The 24,317-nt window shown below is 43.6% G+C and overlaps 1 protein-coding gene across 1 annotated transcript in view; it reads right to left on the bottom strand.

Moving 5' to 3' along the window:
- LOC111238536 (spermatid perinuclear RNA-binding protein-like) overlaps nucleotides 1–21,566 on the bottom strand; it is a 50,316-nt gene extending 28,750 nt beyond the window's left edge. The window contains exons 1-10 of the mRNA XM_022768104.1: nucleotides 21,346–21,566; nucleotides 19,581–19,746; nucleotides 15,950–16,094; nucleotides 11,500–11,507; nucleotides 10,592–10,687; nucleotides 7,855–7,950; nucleotides 7,579–7,690; nucleotides 3,656–3,753; nucleotides 1,093–1,186; nucleotides 739–807 (exon numbers count right to left, since the gene is read on the bottom strand). Of these exons, the coding sequence (XP_022623825.1) occupies nucleotides 739–807; nucleotides 1,093–1,186; nucleotides 3,656–3,753; nucleotides 7,579–7,690; nucleotides 7,855–7,950; nucleotides 10,592–10,687; nucleotides 11,500–11,507; nucleotides 15,950–16,094; nucleotides 19,581–19,746; nucleotides 21,346–21,533 (1,072 nt within the window). The 5' untranslated portion in view covers nucleotides 21,534–21,566. The remainder of the gene's footprint in view (nucleotides 1–738; nucleotides 808–1,092; nucleotides 1,187–3,655; nucleotides 3,754–7,578; nucleotides 7,691–7,854; nucleotides 7,951–10,591; nucleotides 10,688–11,499; nucleotides 11,508–15,949; nucleotides 16,095–19,580; nucleotides 19,747–21,345) is intronic.
- Between the last annotated feature and the right edge of the window lie 2,751 nt (nucleotides 21,567–24,317).

Raw genomic sequence — 24,317 nt, 5'->3', positions numbered from 1 at the left:
GATGAGATTACTGTTTATACCAGCAATGTCTCTTTTAGTTTGAATTCCACCCACAAAAATATACTTGAAAAAACACTGAAAATAGTTCAAATTACAGATGCAATATTCAGCACTTTTCTGATTATCTGAATAATTTTTTTGTTTGTTTCTGTTATTTTTCCAATCTTCATTGACATGAATGGGGTGGACAAAATAAGAGAAAACCCCTGGAGCCACGGCGAGTTTCTTAGTCAAATGCCAGTAGCTCTGACTAACTGGAGCTACTTCCTCCTGACCGACACCAACAGCAACACAAGCATTAGCACCGTGTCAAAAATAAAAACCCCACACCGCTCGTTAAAATGCAGGACGGTTGGAAAACAGTTGAACATTTCGTGCAACACAGCATGAGGCGGCAAACTGCAAGTGCATGTTTTTGGATGATTACTTTTTAATGTCAACGATGTTTTTCTGCAGTTCTTCACAATCATCTCGAGGAGGATAAAAGCACCAGAGTAACCTTCCAGAGTGTCAGGATCCTGTCTCATGGTATTGATTGTGAACTTGCATTAGTTGCCCTCCTGCCACTGCATGTCTGAACTCCGATCCTAAACACAGTATTTAATATAAGGCTGCTATTGGCCTGATACATCAGTCTGCTTTAGTTATTTGTTCTCTTAAGGTTTGTGAGGTGAGAGGAAGAGGATTTCAGATTGAATCGTGATTCTTTGAAACAAGCGAGTCGATGGTTGAAGTCACCTTTCATCCTTTTGATGAAGTCTCTGTCATCTGACCCGGCGTCCTCCCGAAGCCTCTTCTGACAGCCGCCTGCAGAGGGATCACAGGTGAGATCAAGCATCACATGTCCCACACACACTGAGGGACACACACACCACTAAACATGTCATTATTATTAGTTAGTACAATGATCCTTTCCCAGAACGCGTCTACACAGACGAGTATAGATGCAGGAGAAGTAGAATATAGCGTGGAGATAAAAGTCCAGACACACATGGATACACACAGATGAAAACATACACAAACCCACACGGACAAACTGTCACACTCACACAGATCCACATGAAAAGGAACAGACAATAAGAAAACACACACCTTCTAACAGCCTCGGTGAGGGTTTGCTGGCAGGGAGAGGATCCATATTCAAGACCTTGTAAAGCTGTCCAAAGGCTAGGAGGCGTAACGCATGCTGAAAAACACACACACACACACACACACACACACACACACACACACACACACACAGAGACAGAATAAGGGCACATCACTGACTGCAGAAAAGCCCCTGTGCACTCACAGGAGATCAGAGAAATAAACAGGCTGCAGAGATACCATTTATTCTGCGATCAATAGGCTTTAATTATCTGGGAAACTCGTGCGAGCGGCTCAACGTTTGTGTAAACCAGATAATTCTGTTGGGAGAAACTTGGTGCATCATAGAGGAGATGAATAAATACTCAGTGGGCAAAAATGAAGGCGGAAAGGAAAAAGAAGGAAAAAACATTCCCAGATTTCCATTTCAGGCCCGTTTCATCCAACTCCAGAGAGAAAACAGAGGCAGGAGCAGAGCGAGCGAGCGAGCGAGCGCCACAGAGAGAGAGAGAGAGAGAGAGAGAGAGAGAGGAAACCATGAATCTGAGGACGTCTCTGTGTTTCTCAGCGCTGAGACCACAGTTCCCGCCCGGGGGCAGACTTTGTTGTGCTGTGCAGTGGCAGCAGCGGTGGTAGTAGTAGTGCTGGTGTGGGTGTAAACGAGGAAGAGTGTTCCCACGCTCATTATGTGGCTAATTAGGCTGCCAGTTCTTCAAGCCTCCGTGGCACTGAGGGGCTGCTTATCAGAGGTCAGAGTCTGGGGCTTCTGCGGCCACTCAGCTATTTATAGTGCTGACGTGAGCGCGGGGCTTCACCGGGGAGGCCAAGCGCTCGCTTTAAATAACCCTCCTTCAATCAGTGTAACAGGAGGGAGCGTTAATCGTCTGATTTCCTGGAAGAAACGCTGACTTTGGTGCGGTGGGCGGTGTGGAAGCACACCCCAGCGGGATGCTTCAAGGTCTCCTGAGTGGCACGGCTGAGGCTGACTCCTTCTTTCTGGGCCTGACTAATGATTACGTTCTGCTCAGTGAGAGTCTGCGGCAGGTTTTATGGCATAGGGGGGGGGGGGGGGGGGGGGGGGGTCTCTTAAGATCCCTGTAAAAATACTTAAAAATTACCAACTTGGATTGCAAAAACTCAAATCACACAAGAACTTTCTAAATGTTTTTGTCCGCAGAGATTAAATCTGAGCTTTCAGAACTAACCTGTTAGAACCTGTGCAGCTGTGGCCCAGAGGTGAGACACGGGGGTCTGTTAATGGAAGCTGTTAATGTTCAGACCCCTGGAGCAGACTGGATAATGTGGGTGGGAAATGCTCCTATATTACTTAATAGCTACTGTCTAAGTGCCTTTGAGCCAAGCATTAAACCTCTAACTGCCCCAGTGGGAGAGCAGTTAATAAATGAATGCTATCACACTTTTATTTTAAGCTGGCTGATGTTCTGCCCCTTCTTAAAAAAATGATCTGGATTCAAGTTTGTGCAGTAATTTCTCACCCATTTCAAAATGAAAAAACCTTTTATGTAAGAAATTTTTTTAAAAAGTAGTTGCCAACTGTATTTCTGAAAACTTTCAGTCAAGCATAGTACAGAGATATCCTTGGGAAATATCCAAAATTTAATATTCCAACACAGTCCAGGTATACGACATTATCGGGTTTTAATATAGTTGTTTTACGTTTCTTTAATACATAGTTATATTATGGTATTTTGTGTTTCGGGTATGAACCGAAATTTTAAATTTCCCTTATTAATGGTTTAGATTCTGTCAATCTAACAGATATTTTTCAGAAGCAGCCGGAGCTGAAGCGTCTGACACTGCTGTTGTAGACTTTGGAGCACCTCATGGATCTGTTCTTGGTCCTATTTTATTTTCTATTGATATGTTACCATTGGGCATTTTGTGATCACAGGTCTACATGTTTCCATACATGTTAAGAAAGTTGTACAATCAGGCATTTTACAGATAAGAAACATTTCATATCATATTCTGTCTAATTCATTCTTTTGTGTCTCCACATCTTAATTACAGTAATTCTTTAAGCTCTGTAGCTCGTCTGCAGACAGGTCAAAATGCTGCAGCAGGGAGAACATTGCTCCAGTGTTGGACTCTGTCCATTGGCTGCCAGTGGAATTTATAATCAATATAAAATCTTAATTCCCATCAGGCTGTTCATGGCGGAGCCCCCAGGTCCATCACTGAACTGTTGTGTTCATATAGAAACCTACAATCCCTCAGGTCGACTAACCAAGGACGATTGTGCATTTTCTTCTCTGTGTTTTTGTGTCTTATTTTGTTGATTTCGATTTGTTGTGAAATTTTAGACCAAATGATTAATTGAGAAAATAATCCACAGAGTAGCTAAAATGGAAAATAATCATTAGTTGCAGCCATATTATGATCTAGAACCACTAATGTCAGAAACACTGCTGATGTAAATGCTAATAGAGTAAAGAAACGCTGCAGGTTTAAGATTTCACTTCCGTCACTGCAGAAGAAGAAGATGACGCTGTCAGCAGTAAAAGTGACTGGAGGGTAAAGTGAGCTGCTGTGTGGAGGGACTGACCTGTGCGCTGTGTGTGATGGCGTCGGCCTGCTGGGCGCTGAGCTCAGACAGGACGTCTGTAGGTTCCCTCTCACAGGGGTCGTGAACTCCTGGACCTCCTATAAAGAAAACAAAAAAAAAACCACGTCAGTGCTTCCACGCCGGGCTCTGACTCAGACTGGAGAAGCACCTGTGCTTTGAACTCAGCTTTATTTCACTTGACAGGAAAACACACTATTTATCAGAGTTGAATAAGAAACATTTTTCACATGGAGTGATGTTGGATGAAAATTTGTCAGTGGGATCTCAGAAGATAAATGTTTAGATAATACAGAGTAATAATAGTGTTCACCTGTGTTCAATCGCTGCACTGACTTTCTGAATGAAAGTAAAAAGTTAAACTAGACCATCTTTTATGTTCCTGTGAATCCACTGGGACTTTGTCGAGGAGGCCTCAGGGAGTCTGTACCCCAATTTGGAAATCATTACTGCGCTGTAGAGTGGGAGATAATATACTGCATCACTGTTGACACCCTGTGTGTAACGAGGTTACAGCCAGACACCAGGGTTATCCTAAAACACATTCATTAAAGATTTTTCTTCATGTTTCTCCAGGGAGTAAAAAGCTGTTTCTGTGCTCGTCGGCTTCTTAGTTTATTTGCTTTCTTACTTTAAAACCTTGTTTTCAGTCCCGGGGCTCATTTCCTTTTTTTTAACTTTACATATATGATTTTTATTTGTTACCGTGGGGAAAGTGGAGCAGGGAGCAGAGACGCCTGATGTTTCCTTCAAGTGACAGCTTTTTTTTTATGTCTTGTTTCTGTATTGTTTCACTCAAAGATCTCTGGGAGATGGCTCCGTTTCACAAGCTAACAGGAACGTTATGCAACTGGATGTCAGGAAGCATTTACTTCAGTTGTCCAAATACTTTCAGAAAAACAATAGAAATGGTTGGAAATCCACTAACAAGACAGAGTGTGTAGCCACGCTGTCGCCATGTGGCACAAGGCTGCACTGTGTTCGAGCTAAATGCTAACATGTTGATATTCAGGAGGTGTCATGTTTACCATCTTAGTTTAGCTTGTTAGCATGCTAATATAAACTGAATAGCACTAATCAAATAGAGCTGAGGCTGCACTGTATTTGAGCTAAATGCTAACACGTTGATATTCAGGAGGTGTCATGTTTACCATGTTCACCATCTTAGTTTAGCTTGCTAGTCGACTCTCAGGTGAACTTTATTTCTAGAGCACATTTAAACACAGCTTGAGCTGACCAAAGTGCTGCACAAAGGAAATAAAAGTCAATAAAAGTAAGTAAAACAAATGTATAAAATAAGTAAAACATAAGGAAAGCATAGTACATATACTGTTTACAAAAACATATACACATACTCACAAAGGCAAGAAAACAACAAGGAGCAAATACACAATTATGAACATGACAACAGACTAAAAGGCCAGTGAATAAATACGTGTCATTAACTGAGATTTAAAAGTAGAGATGGAGGGAGCACATCTGATATCTAATAGCCGTGATCGTTAGCGTGTTTATTAATTATTTATTAATTAGCATTGAACAAGTAGAGCTGAGGCTGATGGTCATGTTATTAGTTCAGCTGATGATGGCACTAAGAAGATTATCAGATTCATTATAATTAATGCTGAGGGGAACGAGAAAGTCTGAACCAACTTTAATGGAAATCCATCCAGTAGCTGATGTGAACGTCACGGTGACGCTAGAGGAAAGATCACCACAGTCAGAACCGTGACTGTCTGAACCAAAGCAATCCACCTGAAAGCCGCTGAAACATTGAGCCAGTTTTCTGACTTCAGCAACTGATTGACAGCCGCTGCACTTCAGGTACATCACTTATGTCGTACGAGTCCCTTTGGAAACGTGCTACTGCTGTAAAGACGCACTGATCAATCAGTCTTTGATCACAAACAGTGGATCATCATTTTAAATACTGTATGCGGTGAAATAACAGGCGTCCAGTTCTGCTCCTTCAGATTCAATAACACACTTTCTCTTCTTATCTAAACGAGAAGGTTTCACGTCGTTCTTCAAGTGTCCTTGCTGGTTTTAATTTCAGTGCCAAACTTTGTAATTTCATTTCGCTGCTCTCAGCTGAGAGTCATTCACTACGGTCTCTCACCACTGACGGCTCAAATATATTAATTTCTGTCAGCATGACTTTCATCGTCTACAAGATTAAAAGGGTTTAATGTATTGAACAGAGGGAATATCACACACTGCCTACATGACAACCTTCTTCATAGTACAATAATAGAAAAACTATGCTGGAGTTAAAAGACTGACTGTCAACATAATACCAATCTTTTTATTTTACTTTTAATGCTTCTTACCTCATGAGCCCTTGATAAGAGAGAATACCGTCAAATACATAATTTCCACTTTCAGTAACATCATCATTATTATATCATTCAAAAAAACCAAACTCGACCGCCTTTAGACCGTTTTCCATGAGGACTGAATCTGCAGAGCTACTGACGCTGTGTTTTAAAACATGTCACTTTTTTCCCAGCAGGCTCGGCGCTGACAACTGACAACTGAGGGACAACCTGCCTGGTTTCAGAGGTGGGAACACCCACACCACAAGCTGTGTCGCAATTCAGGGGCCGCATCCTTCAGAGGAGGCAAACAGTTGTGTTTCAGCTCAGTTCAACAGCTACCGGTACAAACCAAGAGCTGGAAAAGTCCGGAGCCGGCCTACAGTGTCTCGCCCAAACATGGAGCCTTGCCACTGGGTCAGAGCGGAATATGGGCGCGTGCAACGTGACTCTGGACCATCAGGGTTTCACTACGTGTGAAAGGAGACCTGCATGAAGGGCGCCGCCGTGGTGGAGGTGAGAGATGACCGTGGTCCGGACCAAGAGCTGAGTGGCGTACTGAGGCGGGTCAGACCTGATCTTTCTAACGCTGTATAGAGTAAAGCAGCGCGACCAGGAGACGGATGCACCATGTTCAGAGAAGCTGGTAAACGTCTCCTCATCAAGGAAATTATGGAAAAACACATTTTTGGATGAGTTTTCATTTTTCTTTATGCGCTCCAAGACATTTTAAAGTTGGGGAAAGAGTCAGCGTCGACTTCTGCCTCAAATGTTCAACAGACGGTTCAACAGACCCCCCCCACCACCCCACCCCGCCCCCCCGCCCCCTCAAGTCTTCAAACCGCCCAACAGTCAAGGTTAGAAGTTCACCTCCCCTGCTAATTGTGGCCTGGCCAAAGCCGTGGCTCGTCTCCCTGACTCATCTGACAGTTTGCCAGAATTTCTTTGAGTCATCTGCAAAAATCTGACTCCTGTGTTTGTACAGTCTAAACTCGACAGTCCATGTCAGAGAACAGACGTCCACTGTGTTTCTCTTTCTTTAAACCGATTATGTCCTTTTTCCTCTTCCTGTCTTCCTCCATTACCGAGAACGAGTCCTACAACTTCATGTCAACAAGATTTTCAACTGGAACTTTTCCTAAAATTTTCAACTGGGGCAAACACATCTTCATTTTGCACTTATTCACCTCCGTCCATGTCTTTCTGTAAGTTCTGTACGTGTGCTGCCTCTTTTTAAAAGATGAATAATGATAATAATTGCGAAGGGTATCCAGTAGAAATAAGAGACGTGTGTGTGAGACAGAGTAGATAGAACGGCACAGATGTTTTTGCATGTATGAGGAGCATAATGCACATCTAAACACACAGCATCAACCTGTACACATTTATGATTATAATTTAAAAAATGCATTTACTGCCTCTAAATTTCACTCAGCAAATCAACATTTAAAGCAGTTTTACAGCCGTCTTTAACAGGCACAGACACCAGGGCTCATAAACTGTGTCTGTTTGTATCCCACAGCTCTGAAGGGACAAAGGAAAGCAGACGACACGGAGCTCGGAGGCTGCGGTGAAGGAGTTGTCACTGACCTGGCAGGAGAATCCCTGAGGCGATGCACTCCATGACGCGGCGCAGGGCCTCACCTGGACCCAGCGGCCGGTTACAGGTGGCTATGGCCTTTTCACAGATCAGCTCCAGAGGCTGCAGAGGGCAGAGAGAGACAAGACACTAACTAAATCAATTACAGTCATGATTCACAGAGTTTACAGCACAACCTGCACATTCACATCAGGGAAACATGTAATTTACAGTTTGCTTTCTACTGAGTGTGAGATGTTTATGCTGCTGTGACAACAAGCACCTACCCATCCTTTGAGAGGCTGCCACACAGGCAGTCTGTTGCACATGTCTCTGAGGACCCTCAAGATGATGACGCAGGACTTGAGATCTGTGACTCTGGCCTGAGGGGACAGACAGACCAAACTTACTGACAGCATGAGGAGCATTTCAACAAGATGGCAGCAGCCCGGCTGAGCAGCACAGACTCTATTCCACGCTCTCAGATACGAGCGTCCAGCACGCCGAGAGGTTTTTCACACCGCCTGAAATTTCACTTTACTGGCTAATACCGATGTCAGACTGTGAGTTATACATGTTCCACTTGATAATGTTCTTTCTTTGAAAAGAAAACGATCTGCTGGCAGCAGAACAAAACAAGAAGCTGCAGTGATTTCATTTTTCATTTGTTTGTTCAGCCAAGAGGCTATTTTTCTTCTGCAGTCCCTGGACAGGTGTTACAGATATTACAGATGTTAGAGATTGAAATAACAAAGACATTGAGATCATTTATAATCATGCAGAACAATAACAACATAACAAGTGAGTAACAGCATCATTACATTATCAGATACTATTTCAGATGCAGCACAAAGTCTCACAACACAAACTCAACTACTGATAAAATGAGATTAATGTCGATATTAATAGAAACATGGAACAAATAAGACGACGCGCTGCTGCAGTGTTGGACATTAACTGAAACATATGAAGCAGAAACACAGACGTACAATATATAACAGACATATATCATCTCTGACACAATGAAAACAAACCACAAACGTAGATACATGAGGGCAGACCGACGACAGGAAGATAGTGACAGATGACGGCCGACAGCGAGGGAAGCTCAACATAAACCACATGTATCACGCTCTCTATTTGTTGCTGCGATGGATTTCTATCTTTTCTTTGAGAATAAAATACAAGGTTCAACAGAGGAATATGGAAAGTTTCACTAAACTAAATGTCTGATGGTAAATTTACTCCAACAGAAGTGTAATAATGAGTCTTTGTCACGTTCTTGTGTGAACTTTTCGTCGTTCTCACTGCAGAGTTAAATACAGGAAGAGTTTTTAATTAAAGCGTTAGACTGGATGATGTCAGCAGGAAGTGATGATTGAAAGTGTCTGTGGCACTGAGCCGTGTCCTCTTCATTATCTGTTTCTGGAGTCCATTAAAAGACTTTTATTGTGAAGGTCTGGCTTTAGAAATATCAAACAAAAGAATCCTGTGATGAAACGAGAGGAACAGAAATGTGTTTTTAAACCCTGAAGGCTTTCATCAATATAAGATACAATCATCTTATTGCTACAAGTCAGTTTATTTCTCTCATAATTACTGTTTACAGCTTTGTCAGAACTAGATAGAGAAGAAACGTGTGTGGGGTCAAGGTAGCAGGAAGTGGACCAAACCACTGTGAAGCACTGTGTAAACTGCATTTATAATTTTCTCAAGTGCTTTCAGTGCTAATTATTATATTACTTTAATTGACATAGTCAGGTTTACAATGGTATATTGAGGGGGGACATCCCTCAGGAAGGGTTGGGACATGTCTCCCTTGTGTCCTACGTCCTACAGTCCTAAGAAAACACACGACCTTTTGACTGGACTCCTCTGCATTTAGTGAAATGAATCAAAAAACATGTTGAAAAACGACACAAGATGCTTTCACACGCCTCCTCGCAAGGTTCAACCAAAGTAACAGGAAGTGTCTGCAGAATGTAGCAGGAGAACAGTAACTGAAGAAGAAGAAGAAATCAAAAACAAATCATGCTGGAGATTACTGACACTTCAATCTGCTCAGAAAAGACTCTCAAACTAAATAAATACAGCAGCTGAATCCAGGTTCTTTCATTTACTTTACAGACGTGGTGATGGATGAAACCGACGTCACTAATTGTATCTGCAGTTATTACAGCCGAGGTGCCCGGGTCGTATTAGTCCTGTCTGAATATAATGAAACAAGATTGTCGTGCTCCGCCTCACCTGCAGGCACCGTGCAGCCCTTCACTCCGACTCTACCTGGCATTTAGCCGTCCTTCCCTGAGGGAAGCTGCTCACTGCTTCACTTGACCTTGACTGTCTGTTCCCTCCGTCTCCTCCGTGGTGGAATAACTCTCAGCTCGGTCAGGACGGCAGAGCTGCAGCTCCACTCAAACCTCACATCTCTACATGCTTATTATAGTTTCGATGTTTGTAACTGCTGGATACTGACTGATCAAATTCAGATTCACATGTAGAGAGAATTTTAACTCCTCATCGTCATGTGCTTCATGTACGTCGTGATTCATTCAAGTTTGTTTCCACTGCACCTTTTCAGATTGTGAATATTGATTCAGCAACTTTTTAATTTCAGTGGATAAACTTCTTTTTTTTTTTTTACAATATTTGGACTTTTTTTTTTTTCCTTCAAATTTTCCACTGAGACTTTTTATGAGAGAACTGAAAATGTGCATAAAAACAGACGGATGGAAAAACTTTATTATGAGGTTATTCCAAAAGTGACTCCTACTCCAAATGACATCTATGTGCTACTGAGAGGATTTCTGGATTTCACTCCCGACTGTGTCTTTTCCTTTTCCAGTCCAGGACGTCCCCCCCAACCCCCCACCCCCACCGTCAGGGCTCTGAGCTTCATTAAAACTGTGTCTTGATTAGAAACTGAGTCTGAGTTCCCTTCAAAACATATCTATCTGTCGCTCGTTAAAGTGCAGGGTATTCTGGGTAAGACTGAGGCCGTGTCGTCAGTCCAGCTGTGCTCACCTGGAACCATTTGGCGTGTCGGAGCGACGCCAGCGCAGCCTGGCACTTATGCCTGTCCAGGACATCATCCTCCTCCTCTTCCTCCTCCTGCGTCTCCTTGTCCTCCTGCGTCTCCCCGTCCTCCTGCGTCTCCCCGTCCTCCTGCGTCTCCTTGTCCTCGTCCTGATGGCCCTCCTCTGGAGAGAGGGACAGGATGAGACAGCACAGACTGAGCGTGACCCGGTGACCTCCCACACTCACACACAGACACGCAGGCAGCGGGGTTGGACAGCTAATTATTAGGCAAACCCACTGATCTGACTGAATGAGCTAGGAGGAGGGGGGAGGGGGGAATTTGAGAGATTCTGTGATTTTTCTGGGAGGGGGGGGGGTTTCTCATGCACAAGGCAGGATTTTTCATAACATTGACAGGAGGAACCGGAGTAGACGTGAGCGCATGCGTCTTGCTGCCCGGCCGGAGTCTCACTCTAGATGCAGATCAGTGGCTGAAGGCGATGGAACACGCCAGATTAGTGTGTTATCAATTACGACGCAGGACGAAAATGAGAGCATGGCAACGATTCAGGACCAAAGGCCAGATTGAAGATTACAATAACACTTTGGAACAAGGATGGATTCAGGAAATACTGGCTCAGGAGTGTCTGAGCGAGGAGAGGCAGGGCGCAGTGCAGACACATCACATATTCTACTTGAAGAGAAGTCGCTCTGCTTTAAAAGCAGCTTGCTCTGCAGTTTTCTGGGGCGCCATGCTAGTATTTTCACTCTTGCGGGGTCGGTCAGATGTTTATGTTTGACTGAAACAGTCTCTCCACACCGGGTTCCTGTGGGGAGCACTCCTGCCATGACTGGAGGCCGAGCCATGGGAGAACGACAGCAGAAGAAGAGTGACAGCAGATGACAACGACAACATAAACATCTGAGAGTGAGAACGCCACCCTGGAAAGAAAGTGAAGGCTGTTTGTTCTCGGGAGCAGCTAAGGGGTGCCCACTGTGGGACAGTCAAGCAGACGAACAAGAGGGGGAACAGACTGCAGACCACACTGCAGAGCTCAGCGCTGAGGGCTCACGGGTTATCAATGATCTCCTGCAGGAAATCTAAGATGGCGACTTCTCTGCAACTTGAAACATTATCTTTACTCTTCAGCGTGCCAAGCTGCAAAAATTAGATCTTGATAAATGTCCCATCACGGTGGAATCACCGCCATTATGGTTCAAAGATCTCTTCCAATGAGCAATAGCCAGCAGTGATTAAATAAAGGCTCTGACAGTAACGCTGACACAGAGGTTTTAAAAAAAGCTCCCGCTCACAGAGAGGAGGTAACAGTATCTACAGGATTCAGACTCCAATTCATTTGTCTGCGTGTGACCGGTCAGCGCTGTGAGCCGGCGAGCGGCGTGTGTGGTTCGGCAGTCTGTTGCTGTAGAGACCGTAGTGAAAGCTGAACAGGATGGAAGAGGTGGAAGACAAACGAAGGAGCTGATGAGAGACACAGGTTTCGTTCCCCGTGTCGCTCCTCCTCCACGACCAGGAATGAGGACCTTCTGTGTTCTGCCCCTGGGACTTCTGGGTAATGTAATGCACCACTCTGGAAGGAGATCTGCAGGGCGGATTGCCAAAGTAAACTGGAGGAGTAAACTTTTTTAATCTCACACTTCTAGGTGCTCTCTTTAAGTTTTTCTTACTTGGGGCACCTGGAGACCGGGAAAACAAATGAAACTGGGAACTGAAGTGAAACCCAACAAAAAACCATTAAAGGACTTTTCTCTCTTAAAAATACTTTGTGGCAGGAAACTCAAGTTTAGAAATGGTTCTTAGGATCATGGTCTTCGGTGCCGCTGATGCCACAGGATGGACTCATGAGAAGTTATCAGCTCAACATTTAAAAAACATCTGGAATTATACAATAGCATTCTGTAACTGAAACCTATGGAGTGTCGAGTGTGCCACGGAGACGACTATAGACCTGTTCAGAATTCAATTACAATAAATTATCAAATTGATACATTTATTGTAAAAAAAAATAATTACATCTGCCAGTTAAATTTAAATTTTTTAAAGAGCTCTCAAATGTTATTTTCTGAACTTCATTTGCTTCATTTAATTTGATTTTATTATTCGTTTATCAGGGATAAAGATGAAGCTAAAAGATGATTTTCACCTGTAGTCCCTGGGTGGAGGCCGTCGTTACTGTGCAGGTTGATGCAGTAAAGGATTTAACAACAACACTTTGTTCTATTACAATTGAATTTGAAAAATTTAATTCAAAATTCTTTCTTCTTTTTTGTCTCTTTAATTTAGTGCAGCAACTACAGTTATTGACATTATTGACTAATTTATCAATTTCATCTATAAAGTGGTGGAAAATACCAAAATATCTAATTTTCAGACGCTTCCTTTTTTGCCTTAAAATCTAAAACTCAAACATGTTGAATTTACAATGACACAAAACTGAATAATTATATTGATGTCCACAGGGCCGCGGTCAAATCATCATTTACCAGGAATGTTGACCCAACTTTTGGCACATTTCAGCCTCTGTATTTTGTATTTGGATGATGAATGATTCTCTCACAGCTGATTTGTCTCCTGCTGTGATGTTTGGTTTCCAGTCTCTAAATTAGCTTTCGTTTATCCATGGTTCTCTTTAATTTAAACACATGCAAACAGGGGACGGCCTGCAAAATAAATTAGATCCAATTAACAGCAATAACAGGACTCTGACTGACCAGCTGGCCGCTCATTAAACAGTGAATTATAACAGGGGCACACTCAAGACTCCATAGGATGAATAGTTTATAATAATGGGGGTAAAAATACATGAAAAACTGGAAGATTTTATTGTAACTAAAGAAACTATTTGTACATTTATTTACGTTTATTGACTCCCTTCATTCTTTTTTCTCCTGTAGTGCAGATGCATCATGGGAGTTGTTTCCCAGAGGCAGGCCATGAAGGACCCATCACTCACAGGTCAAGACCACATACAGATAAGGGCAACCCCCACTAAATTCTCCTTGACATCAACATCACGATTAGTGACCAGAACATCAGATTAATTCAATTAACACAGTTTTTACAACATGAAATTGTGGGATGTCATTCTGAGCCAATAGAAATTGATCAATAGAGAGGGGTCAGCTGGAATATGGGCTGCTGGGTAATGTAGTCGTTTTGTCCTTTGAGTGTGTGTAGACATGGACCAGAATTTCATGGTGACCCAGAGAGAAGTCCAGTCAACAGAGGGGGAGAGGGGGGAGAGGGGAGGGGTGAGGGGGGGGTAGAGGATCATGTTTGAGGCAGAGAGTGAGCGGGTTGGTTTGATTTGCTTGTCGGGGAAGCCCCTTGTACCCGGGGTTTCCTGCTGCTGGGTGTGTGGGGGGGACGCCTCGTCAGCAGCAGCGGGGGGGGTCGCAGAGAGGTGTCCACACAGTGACGCCGACCTGCGGAGCTACGGCAACAAAACCAACAGTCAGTGAGCAGAGGCCAGCTACAGGAGGTACACGTTAAAAACCAGGGGTCATCTGAGAGCCGGGGGGGGGGTCAGACTGATACAGGTCACTCACCAGAGAAAATATTCTTTACAGAACCCTCACATGTCAGCTGTTCAGTGAAGCAGCACAAATATTAGGGTCTTACCTAAAACACAAATCCACTCACAATGACACACTGGTGCTGCAGAGGATCGGCTCTTCCCTCAGATCTTTACAAATGTAGATATTGGACCAAAACAGATGGAAAATGGAACAATCCATTGGACCCCAACCCTTACATGAACCCCAGAATGGTTTGGCCTAAAGCTCCAATCTGAATAAGCTTCTTAAATGTAGGAAGCCTTGTGAGGACGGTCGGCGCTGCTCTGGTTTCGTGTAAACAGCAGAGGTACAGCGATAGTCTTGTTCATGGGATTTCACACTGTATTACAAACCGGGATGAGACGCTGTCGACAGGATGTTGAACCAGAAGGAAAATCGTTTTTTTCTCTTTATTGTGGCTCCGCACTCGGCAGCTGCCGCTCTCCTGTCTGCCATAATCACATCCGTCTGCCTTTTTGTGGCGGCCGGACTCAGCCTGCACCACCGGGAGCAGGAACCACAATCAGCTTCTGAACTCGCCTTTCATTCATCTTTTTATTTTTAATTTATTTATTTCATTCCCATTTGTGGAACAAAACAAAACACGAGTGGAAGGACTGAAGCCAAAATGTCAGCTCTTGACTGACAGTACAGACACCTGACGGGACCAGGGGTGAAGTTTCCCATCAGCCCCTGGAGATGAATTGCCTTGTTGGTGCGAGGGATTTACGTCACTTGAACAACCAACCACCTCAGCGCGGCACATAACCTGCGTGTTTCAGGGAAATCTTTCAAATGTGGATACAAATGCTAAACTTGGCAAGAATCCTACTTGAAAATTCAAGATGGCCGCCATTTCCGGCAAGTTCATCCTCTATTTTCTCAAATGAAAAATCCAAGTGTCAAATCAAACATTTCAACAATGTAGAAGATAAAATTTATTACACTGTAAAAGAAATGAAATGAAAGTATATTCCAGCTAAAACATTAACTCACAAACAAACTTGCCAACTAGCCAGGCGCTAACGAGTTAGCCTAGTGAGCTAATGTTAAACAAGCAGACTGTCGTTACAGAACTGTTGGCATCATTCATAATAAATGATTTGGAAATACATTTTGTTTTATGCAGAATCTTTCACATTGCATATTAGAAGAAAAATTAAAATTCAAGAGTTGTGAATTTGAAATCCTTGTCGGATAAAACAAGAGATTAAATTGCAAAATCCTTGAAATTGCTATTTTGCAGTTGTTATTGCAGTTATCTGCTGCACCATCTTAGCTCCCGAAGACAAATCTATGACTGGCCTGAAATGAAGTCTGAACCAAAGGAACAACTTTATTCTGAATCTGAATCAGGATCAGTGAATCCTCTCTCGTCACAGCTGCAGGACGGTAGAAGAGGACACCTGCGACAGACGCCAATCCCAACCTAACACGTCCCCCGCAGGAAAATCAACCTTCAACCGGCCATCTGCTATTTCCAACACACCTCACCCAGATCCATATCGTCCCTTCTCCTTTTTCCCTCTTCACCTCTCAGCTTTCAGTCCTCTCCACGTATCGTCCTTTCCAATTTCCCCCAGATCGCCTCCTATTTCTAGCTCAGGTTTCATAGCACTTTTATACCTTCATACATTCCTGTAAGTCCCGCTCCCGCCTCCTCCCCCTTTCAGCACTCTCTCACCCCTCTGTTGTCATGTAAAGGTCAAATAAAAAACCGGGGAAGCTTCCTCCTGAGGAGGAGGCGCAGGAAGAAAGGGGGTTAGGGGGCGGAGGAGTCAATACCTTCTTCTGTGGTGCTGTGCTCCTCCCTCATGGCTAAGGAGGACAGGGTGATCTTCAGCGTGAGTTGAGGGTTTTTGGTGCTGCAGACCCGGATAGCTGCCTCTGGCACACACGACCGCACCTCGTATTTGTCCTCCGTCATTGTCTGCAAGGAAGGGGCTGCACCATTAATTAAAAATCGAATATCACAGTCGCAACATTGACTCCTGCTGTTTGTGAAGAACAAGCTGCTGCTCGGTTGTTGTGTCTGAACAAGATCCTGTAACGTGCAGAATCACTGACCTACATATCAAACACTTTGTTAACACTGAGCTTCAGCTCTCTGTGCACAGACATGAGATAAATATATTTAAATAAACATACTTAAGAGAAAACCAGGCTCATGTTAAACCATATAAAAATATTAATTGCAATGTTGTCAGATTAATGTAAAGGCTGCAACAGCACCAGGTCAAACATGGAGAGACAGAAATTAAAGGCACGTCTTCATCCGACATGTAAATATTGTCTCTTATGTTTAAAGGAAATAAATAATAGAACCATGAAGGAGCTAGAAGGAGCCGGTTTTATGTTGTTAGAGAAATCATTTATCCTCACTCAGTGCAGGTTAAACAGGTTCAACTACAGACCAGTCGGCTCCATATTTATATGTTTGACTTTCATCCACACAAACTGCACGGATCTGTCAGACTTCAACCGTCACTCATGCCCAGCACACAGTCTGATCTCACGTATGTTCTCCACTGAAGCCTGGGAGTTGTGTGTGTGTTTACTTCTTTACTTTAGCTGCAGGACCTCATGAAGTCATCACTTTGTGTTCATTCATTTATAATCGAAGCTACTAGGTGCTAAATCTCACTCTGTTAAATGTGTCTGATTTTGGAGGAAACACAGGTCACATCAGTGATTAAAACTTGTTTTAATATCGGGGAGAAAAACACTATTATATCAGTTATTAGCAATTAGCTGATTATTGTTTGGTAATGTGGAACAGTCAGTCAACGGAGGTGTTGGGTTTATTGACAGTCTCTTAAAATTAGAAAGATTAAACATAAAAGATTTAAAGATTTTAATGCAGTTTTTTTTAAACTACTCATGTTTATGTTGTTACATAAATTGAAATTTTTGCTATTTATATAGTTATGCATTTTATTCTGCAACAGCCATTCAATGTATTTAAATTCAGTAATCAGCTGCATATAGTAGTTTTGATTGTTAGTGGCAGGATTATAACTTTCACAGCCGTCACAACATGTAATATATAGAAGGGTTTGGAGAAAGTTACTGGATGAAAAGACTCTGTTGTACTGTTGCAGCTGCATTCTGGCTCTTATTGGAGGATTTACAGTATAAATACTGTTAAAATACTGTAAATAAAGATGTTTAGGGGCTTGAAAAGTGTGTTTTTGTTCAGTGCCCTGCAGGTCAATCCCAGCTGTTTGGATGCAGCTCTCCTCCACATTTCATCCAGAGTTTCCACCTCTGTTGTTGTTGCCTAACTGTGTTGTTTTTCCTCAGCACTGGTGTTACCTTCAGTGACATGTTTTCAAGTGCGTCTCTCTATCTCGTCGCTGAGAGAAATGACACCATCCATCACCCCTCCGCCTGTCAATCTCTCTCACTTTGGCCCAGGAAATGAGAGCTTCAAATAGTTTCCTGCCTTGATGATGAAGCGCGCACGGCAGCTATGGCAGGTAATTAACTGAGCCGGGGGCACAGGAAGCACTTTCAGGCTCGCTGTGCTCCTGCGCTGTTCTGTTAGCAGACGCGTGGAGGGGCGGGGACGCCGTGGAAACCCATCTGAAGGCGGGGATTGTTAGGCTGCAGGATTCTGGGATGTTAAAAACCCACAGAGCTCTCGGGGTCACAGTCAGTGTGTGAGGCGAGGGTCCCGGGGGTCAGGGGTCAGGGGTCTGAGGTGTGACGATTATACTTCAGTCAGACGTCTCAAGGAAACAGACTGACAGAGATTAATCAAGAGGAGTCTCAGGCCACTTGCTTTTTCACATCATCTGCCCTTTATCCTTCTGAAAATCCTCCTTTCATCTGCTTTAAGAATGAAAAACATTTTCTCCTTGAGAAATTATTTATTCTCTCTTTAATATTCTGGAGACTGACGGATGTTTTGCTCCAGTCGAGCTCAAACTCGTCTCTGCTGCTTCATGCTGTGAATGATTTCAACTAGTTCTGCTGTCACACAGTGAAGGATTAGTGGATCTAATGATGACGGACCCTCGTATCTTCATTTAAGTGTTATTTTTTAATTAGGTTGGTTTGAAATGTCAATAAAATGATATATTTTCAGTTGTTTTCACTGAATTACTGAGGCTCATTTTTATGTGATGCTGACTGACCTGACTGCTGGAGATAATTGTGAGCGTCATGTCTTTACTCCTCCGCGGCTGCTGGTCACGAGTTAATAACTTCTCATTAACAGCTGCCACCTACTGGGAGAGGCGGAGCGAGAGAGTCTAAAACTCACACTTAGTGATCAGGAGGTGGTTCAATATTTTAATCTTAATTGACTGAGTGTGTAATGTTGAGGCTCGAGTCCACGTGTCATTTGTTTACATCCAGGTTTACACGACTTCCTGTGTGCTCGTACATAAACCTTGGTTATGAAAACTCCTCTGTTTGTGTCATGAACTTTTTAATACAGTTATAATAATTTAAATGCGTGGGGCTGCAGAGCCGTCGGCCTTGTGACACACGGCTTCTGATCCAAGAGAGTTTGTGTTTCCACAAGCTGGAGGAAGGAATATATTGTTCTGACTGAGTCAAAAGAAATACCTTGATTATAGATGTGTATCTCTGTGTGTTAGTGATCTTAGTAAACACAATATTCTTTTCAATATTAGAAAATATTTTCACTCTTTTTAACTGAAACGATACAAGGCTACACATTCATTTCATTTTAAATGAAGTAATAATTTGGTGCGTCATGTTCTTTAGTCTCCAGTTTAACACTGACCTCAGAGGGAAAAACACTTTGTTCTGCTCTCCTTGTATTTTACGTCGTATTCTGTCCGAACATTTGTTAAAACCTAAATGAATCTAAATCCTCTTTGGACAATGTTGTCTGTAGTCTAAACACACCTAAACTGTGTAATGTAGTAGTGATATCAATTATGTGACAATAAACCTGAAGATCAAAGCTGACAGAAGGTTCCTTTTACCTTCTGGGTTTTCTAGCTGTATGTAACCCTAACTAACTGAAGTTCCCCTAGGGTATAAATAAAGTATCTATCTATCTATCTATCTATCTATCTATCTATCTATCTATCTATCTATCTATCTATCTAAAAGCTAGATACTGTTTGTATTTTACTGTGAAGTGTTTGCATTGTGTCTGAGCTCCTGTACCATTCTATTATTTCTATTCATGTCATGTCATCATGTGTTGCTGCTCTTCAGGGTGTCAGCACGTCTCCTCTCCTACTTTCATCACACATGAAGAACTTTCAGATTGTTCTCAGTGGACGAGTGTTTCCACTGAAGCTCGAATCACAAAGACGCCTTTATAAAAAATAAACCTTCCCAGCACAAGGTTGTGTCCTCTGCTGTGTTTTCATGGCTCACTCTGGATGCACGGTGCTCAACACCGCAGTGCTGGAGGTGTGGCTGCGTGTACCTGGATCTGCAGGGGGAGGTTGGCGCTGATGGTGTACAGCAGCAGTTTGGTGGGTTTCTCTCTGCACATCAGCACCAGTTCCAGGTCCATGTCCCCTTTGATCAGCAGGCCCTTGGCCACCAGGCTGACGCGCGTCACCCCGCACAGCACTGACGTACCATCAGGCCTGAGGGCAGAAGGATGACAGCCAGCGTCAGACTCTCTCACAGCCACGCAGGTGACAACACACAAACACACTCTGCAGCCAGAGAGCAGCTTCTCTGCACCTGAACACAAGCGTTCAACCTAATGTTACAGATGGATCATCAGCTCCTTCTTTTCCAGCTGTGAAGGAAACCTGATCTGAGGAGAGCAGGTATTTTCACTGTAAGAGTTTCAACCAGATTATACATTAAAAAAAATCTCATTTTCTTGCATATTTTCTTCACCTGGTATTTAGTGAATGTATGTTACTAAACTACAATTACTGCCTCGTGGTTGGATCTCTCCACCATCCAGTCCGTCTGTCCCGACTCATAACAGTGAAGACAAGGAATTAAATAAAAGGTATTAAGTGAATTTTTATTCTTGAATTGTGGCCAAAAAAAGGTCGCAGTGACATTGACCTTTGACCCTTAACCTCCACGATCTAATCAGTTGAGACCAAGTGAATGTTTGTACCAAATTTAAAGAAAAAAATTCAGGTGTTACTGAGTCAGCACCGAGGCATAAAAGCTCTGATTCTTTCTTTTACATATTGATCACTTCAATCTGGTAATTAAAAAATACAGTGTAGAAAAACATATATATATATATATATATATATATATATATACACACACATGCTCTCTGGAAGACCAACTGTTTCACAGATACTGTTTCTAAATGAGCCCAAACTCACATCAGACACTTTTCTCACCAGACAAACGCACTGATAATCAATAATCTAGTGTCCAGCCATGCAGGTAGTTTTAGACTGAAGATGTCTGTCTCCATCCACTACAACGGAAGTGAATGGAATTCGGTTTGTGGCGCTCACAGCGGGGGAAGGACGTGTTTCTGCTTTCAGCATCACAAGCTAAATTCCTGTGTTTGATTCACTGTATTAGATGGAAGAATAAAACTATCGGCATGTTTAAATAAATGAATGAGGTCATGATTTACTGCAGGATGGACTCAGACTCAGCAGACGACCACGTGTTCACTCGTGCAGACGTCTTGCACATCCTCCAGAACGTGACTGGCTTCTTACAGACTCTTGGAATTAAGAAAATAGATTTTTTTTTTTTGTTGTTGTTAATTTGGAGTGAACGAACTCTTTAACACTTTCTGTGGTGAAGGAATGAGCAGACTCGGTTTGTTTTTGAGCTGTGTCTCTTCTCTGTGTAATAATATGACTGAACGGACCCAGTCCTGGTCGTGTGTTAATGACATCAGCTCCCCACACAGACGCTTCGCCTCTGTGTGGACGTTGCAGCCACATGTGGAGAGTTTATGACTGTTTGTGGAGCTTGTTTAATCATCCAATCATCACATTTACAGCGGACATGTAAATTTCAGATTTACAGCAGAGAGCAGTTTTACGAGGCTTGTCCTGAAGCTACAGAAATAAACTGGAACAAACAATAAATCACTTCGTCTTGCTTTGGAAACACAAACACTTAGCAGTCCGATGTAAAAAAAAGGAAAAGATTGTAGCAGGGATGTTCTCAGAACCATATGACTGATAGTCGGGTCAGCGCTTTTAATCAGCAGCTAACACAAGAGCACAGACAGAGGGACCTACTTTGTCTCAGCAGCGTCTTCCTCCACCGTGTCCCCTGCCTCGTTACTGGTGGAGGTCTTCCCTGATGATTTGTTGAGGCCGTCCATCCAATCAGAGACCTTCTTGAGGGCTCCCTCCACGGTGGACACCAGCGACTGCACGGCCTCCAGCTCCTCCGGGGCCGGATAGACGCCGGCATGCTTGGCCATGACATGGCGGTCGTCATTTGCAAACGATCGGAACGACCTCTGGGTTCAGATTGGAGGGGGGGGGGAGAGGAGACATTATCATTTTATTTTAGGGACATTTGATGCTGATGCCCAGTATGAATCACACAGAGTGAGCAGGTTTCAGGTTCAGAGTGAAGCTCAAGGACGTTCAGAGAGGAAACATGTCCGCTGATGGACTTCAGCGGGCTTCTGCAGAAATCAAACCTGTGGCCTTTACAACTTGTGACCTTTGAGATGATGCGTCTGCCTCATCGTTACCACTAATCAGCATAAATGTCATCAGTGGGAGTGCTGATGATTGGCAGTCAGTCAGTGAGCAGGTACTGACCTAATGAGTGAACAGAGCCGCACGTTTCTTACTTTCAAGTGTCTGAAAAGATTCTTTAAATCAGGTTTTTCTCTTCCTCTCTTCTCTAATCGAAGTTACAAATACAGTTATAAATAAATGAGTGTCCATAGCTTCAGAATGCCACTCACCTGCTTTACCTGGACTGTGTGAGTGTGCTTTGATCATATTTGATTGACGGTGGTAAAGGCAGTGACATTTCTATGAGCAGATCTNGGGGGGGGGGGGGGGGGGGGGGGGAGGAGACATTATCATTTTATTTTAGACATTTGATGCTGATGCCCAGTATGAATCACACAGTGAGCAGGTTTCAGGTTCAGAGTGAAGCTCAAGGACGTTCAGAGAGGAAACATGTCCGCTGATGGACTTCAGCGGGCTTCTGCAGAAATCAAACCTGTGGCCTTTACAACTTGTGACCTTTGAGATGATGCGTCTGCCTCATCGTTACCACTAATCAGCATAAATGTCATCAGTGGGAGTGCTGATGATTGGCAGTCAGTCAGTGAGCAGGTACTGACCTAATGAGTGAACAGAGCCGCACGTTTCTTACTTTCAAGTGTCTGAAAAGATTCTTTAAATCAGGTTTTTCTCTTCCTCTCTTCTCTAATCGAAGTTACAAATACAGTTATAAATAAATGAGTGTCCATAGCTTCAGAATGCCACTCACCTGCTTTACCTGGACTGTGTGAGTGTGCTTTGATCATATTTGATTGACGGTGGTAAAGGCAGTGACATTTCTATGAGCAGATCTCTGGTCACAAAACATCTAAAAGCTGAAAGAAGCTCCTAACAAAGATGTGTCGGACGTGGTCTGTGGTGTCGCTCCAGTCTTCACTCTGCTCATAGATCAGTCTGATGCACGTCAAACTGCTTCACAGAAACAAACACTCACTCATTTTAAGACAAAGTAACTAGACACTTCACCCCCAGACTAACTTACGCCTAAGACCAATGTTACCACGGTAACAGTCAAAGACACCTGCGCTGACCAGTAGCCCCTGACAACAAAAAAAAAAACAGGAAAACATGGCTCATAATTTGTGGTTCGCTAACATTGTTATGGCGAGAGAAAACAAGACGGGCCTGACTCTGGCCCATAAACAGCATGAGTGTCAGATGCTGCTCCCACATATGGACCAACTCCGGCACACACACACACACACACAGAAAATTTTGTGGCTGTCAGACAATACAGCAGGATAACAGCTGCAATCTGCCCAGATGTGGAAGTATATGGGCCAGACTCGGGCCGAGGTCCCAGACATATGTTGGGCCAGAGTATAATAATCATGATTAACATGACGTGGCAGACTCACAGTGGATTAATGCCTGTTTTAGAAAGAGCTTTACCAAATGTGTGCAATGTTTGGGTGTCCATATACTTTTGGCCATAAACTGTAAATGCCAATTTTCTCCAGGTGCTTGATAAAGACATTTCACACATAATCAGCTGCTTTTTTAAGGCAGAGAACCAGTTCAGCCGGGTGCCATGTTTTAAAGGTCATCATTGATCAGATCTCATGATTTTATGTGTAAAGAAGGATTAACATTGCTGTCGTCCATCATCAAACACACATCATCAAAGCTGCTCTCGTTCTGGATAATTACACAGAAACTTCTTTGAACTTGAACGCTGCTCTTTCAAATTCGACGCCTCGTGTTGTTTTTCCTCGCCTTCCTCCTGAGAGGAGCCGCTGAGAGCGCAGGAGCTTGTTTTCGGAGTCAGAGACTCTCGTCGCAGTCGGCCCGGCGACGGCGACACCTGAAGCGACCTGTGCTGCTGCGAGTCTGCGCGCGGCCTAGATACAGGCGGCGTTAGTTAACATTAACATTTATGGCATGTACTTAGGGATAGAGCCCATCTCTCTGAGGGGAGAAGAGGAAGAAATGGCCGAGGTGCAGAACTAGCTCAGTGCTGTGTTTTACAAGCCTGAGTGCATTGGTCCTCCGGCCGAGCGTCACGCCAGTCTTTCAGTCCAAGGTCAAACTGCCATCCCTCTCAATCATCGCTTCCTCTTCAGCTCCGATCCTCTCTTCTCCCAGCTTCCCTCTCTCCCCGCCTGCAGCGAGTAAAAGCGCCCCTCATTACGGTGAGTTATTTATGATGCTGCTTTAATAATTCATGGCCATGAGTCTTGGGGGCTTGTGCTGGAGTTGCGAGGGTCATTCATCACGACCTAGCTAATCTCTCGCTGAACTGCCGGGGGCATTCGAGGCTGTGTAGCGAGCAAGTGTGGGCAGCGTCAACAACCACGGCACACAGACGTCCACACAAACATTAACAAGATCTAAATGAAAGATTAAGACTTTCACGGCTGATTCTGGGATCCCGGCCCGGCTCCGCATCCGGCTACTGCCTTTTATTTGTTACCTACAAGACAGCTGGGAGTTCAAGCTCGCGCCGCAATTACAGGATA

Source organism: Seriola dumerili, unplaced genomic scaffold, assembly GCF_002260705.1.
Source record: "Seriola dumerili isolate Sdu_G_001 unplaced genomic scaffold, Sdu_1.0 BDQW01001417.1, whole genome shotgun sequence".
In the NCBI taxonomy this organism is placed as follows: domain Eukaryota; kingdom Metazoa; phylum Chordata; class Actinopteri; order Carangiformes; family Carangidae; genus Seriola; species Seriola dumerili.
This window is presented reverse-complemented; position numbering and strand designations above follow the sequence as displayed.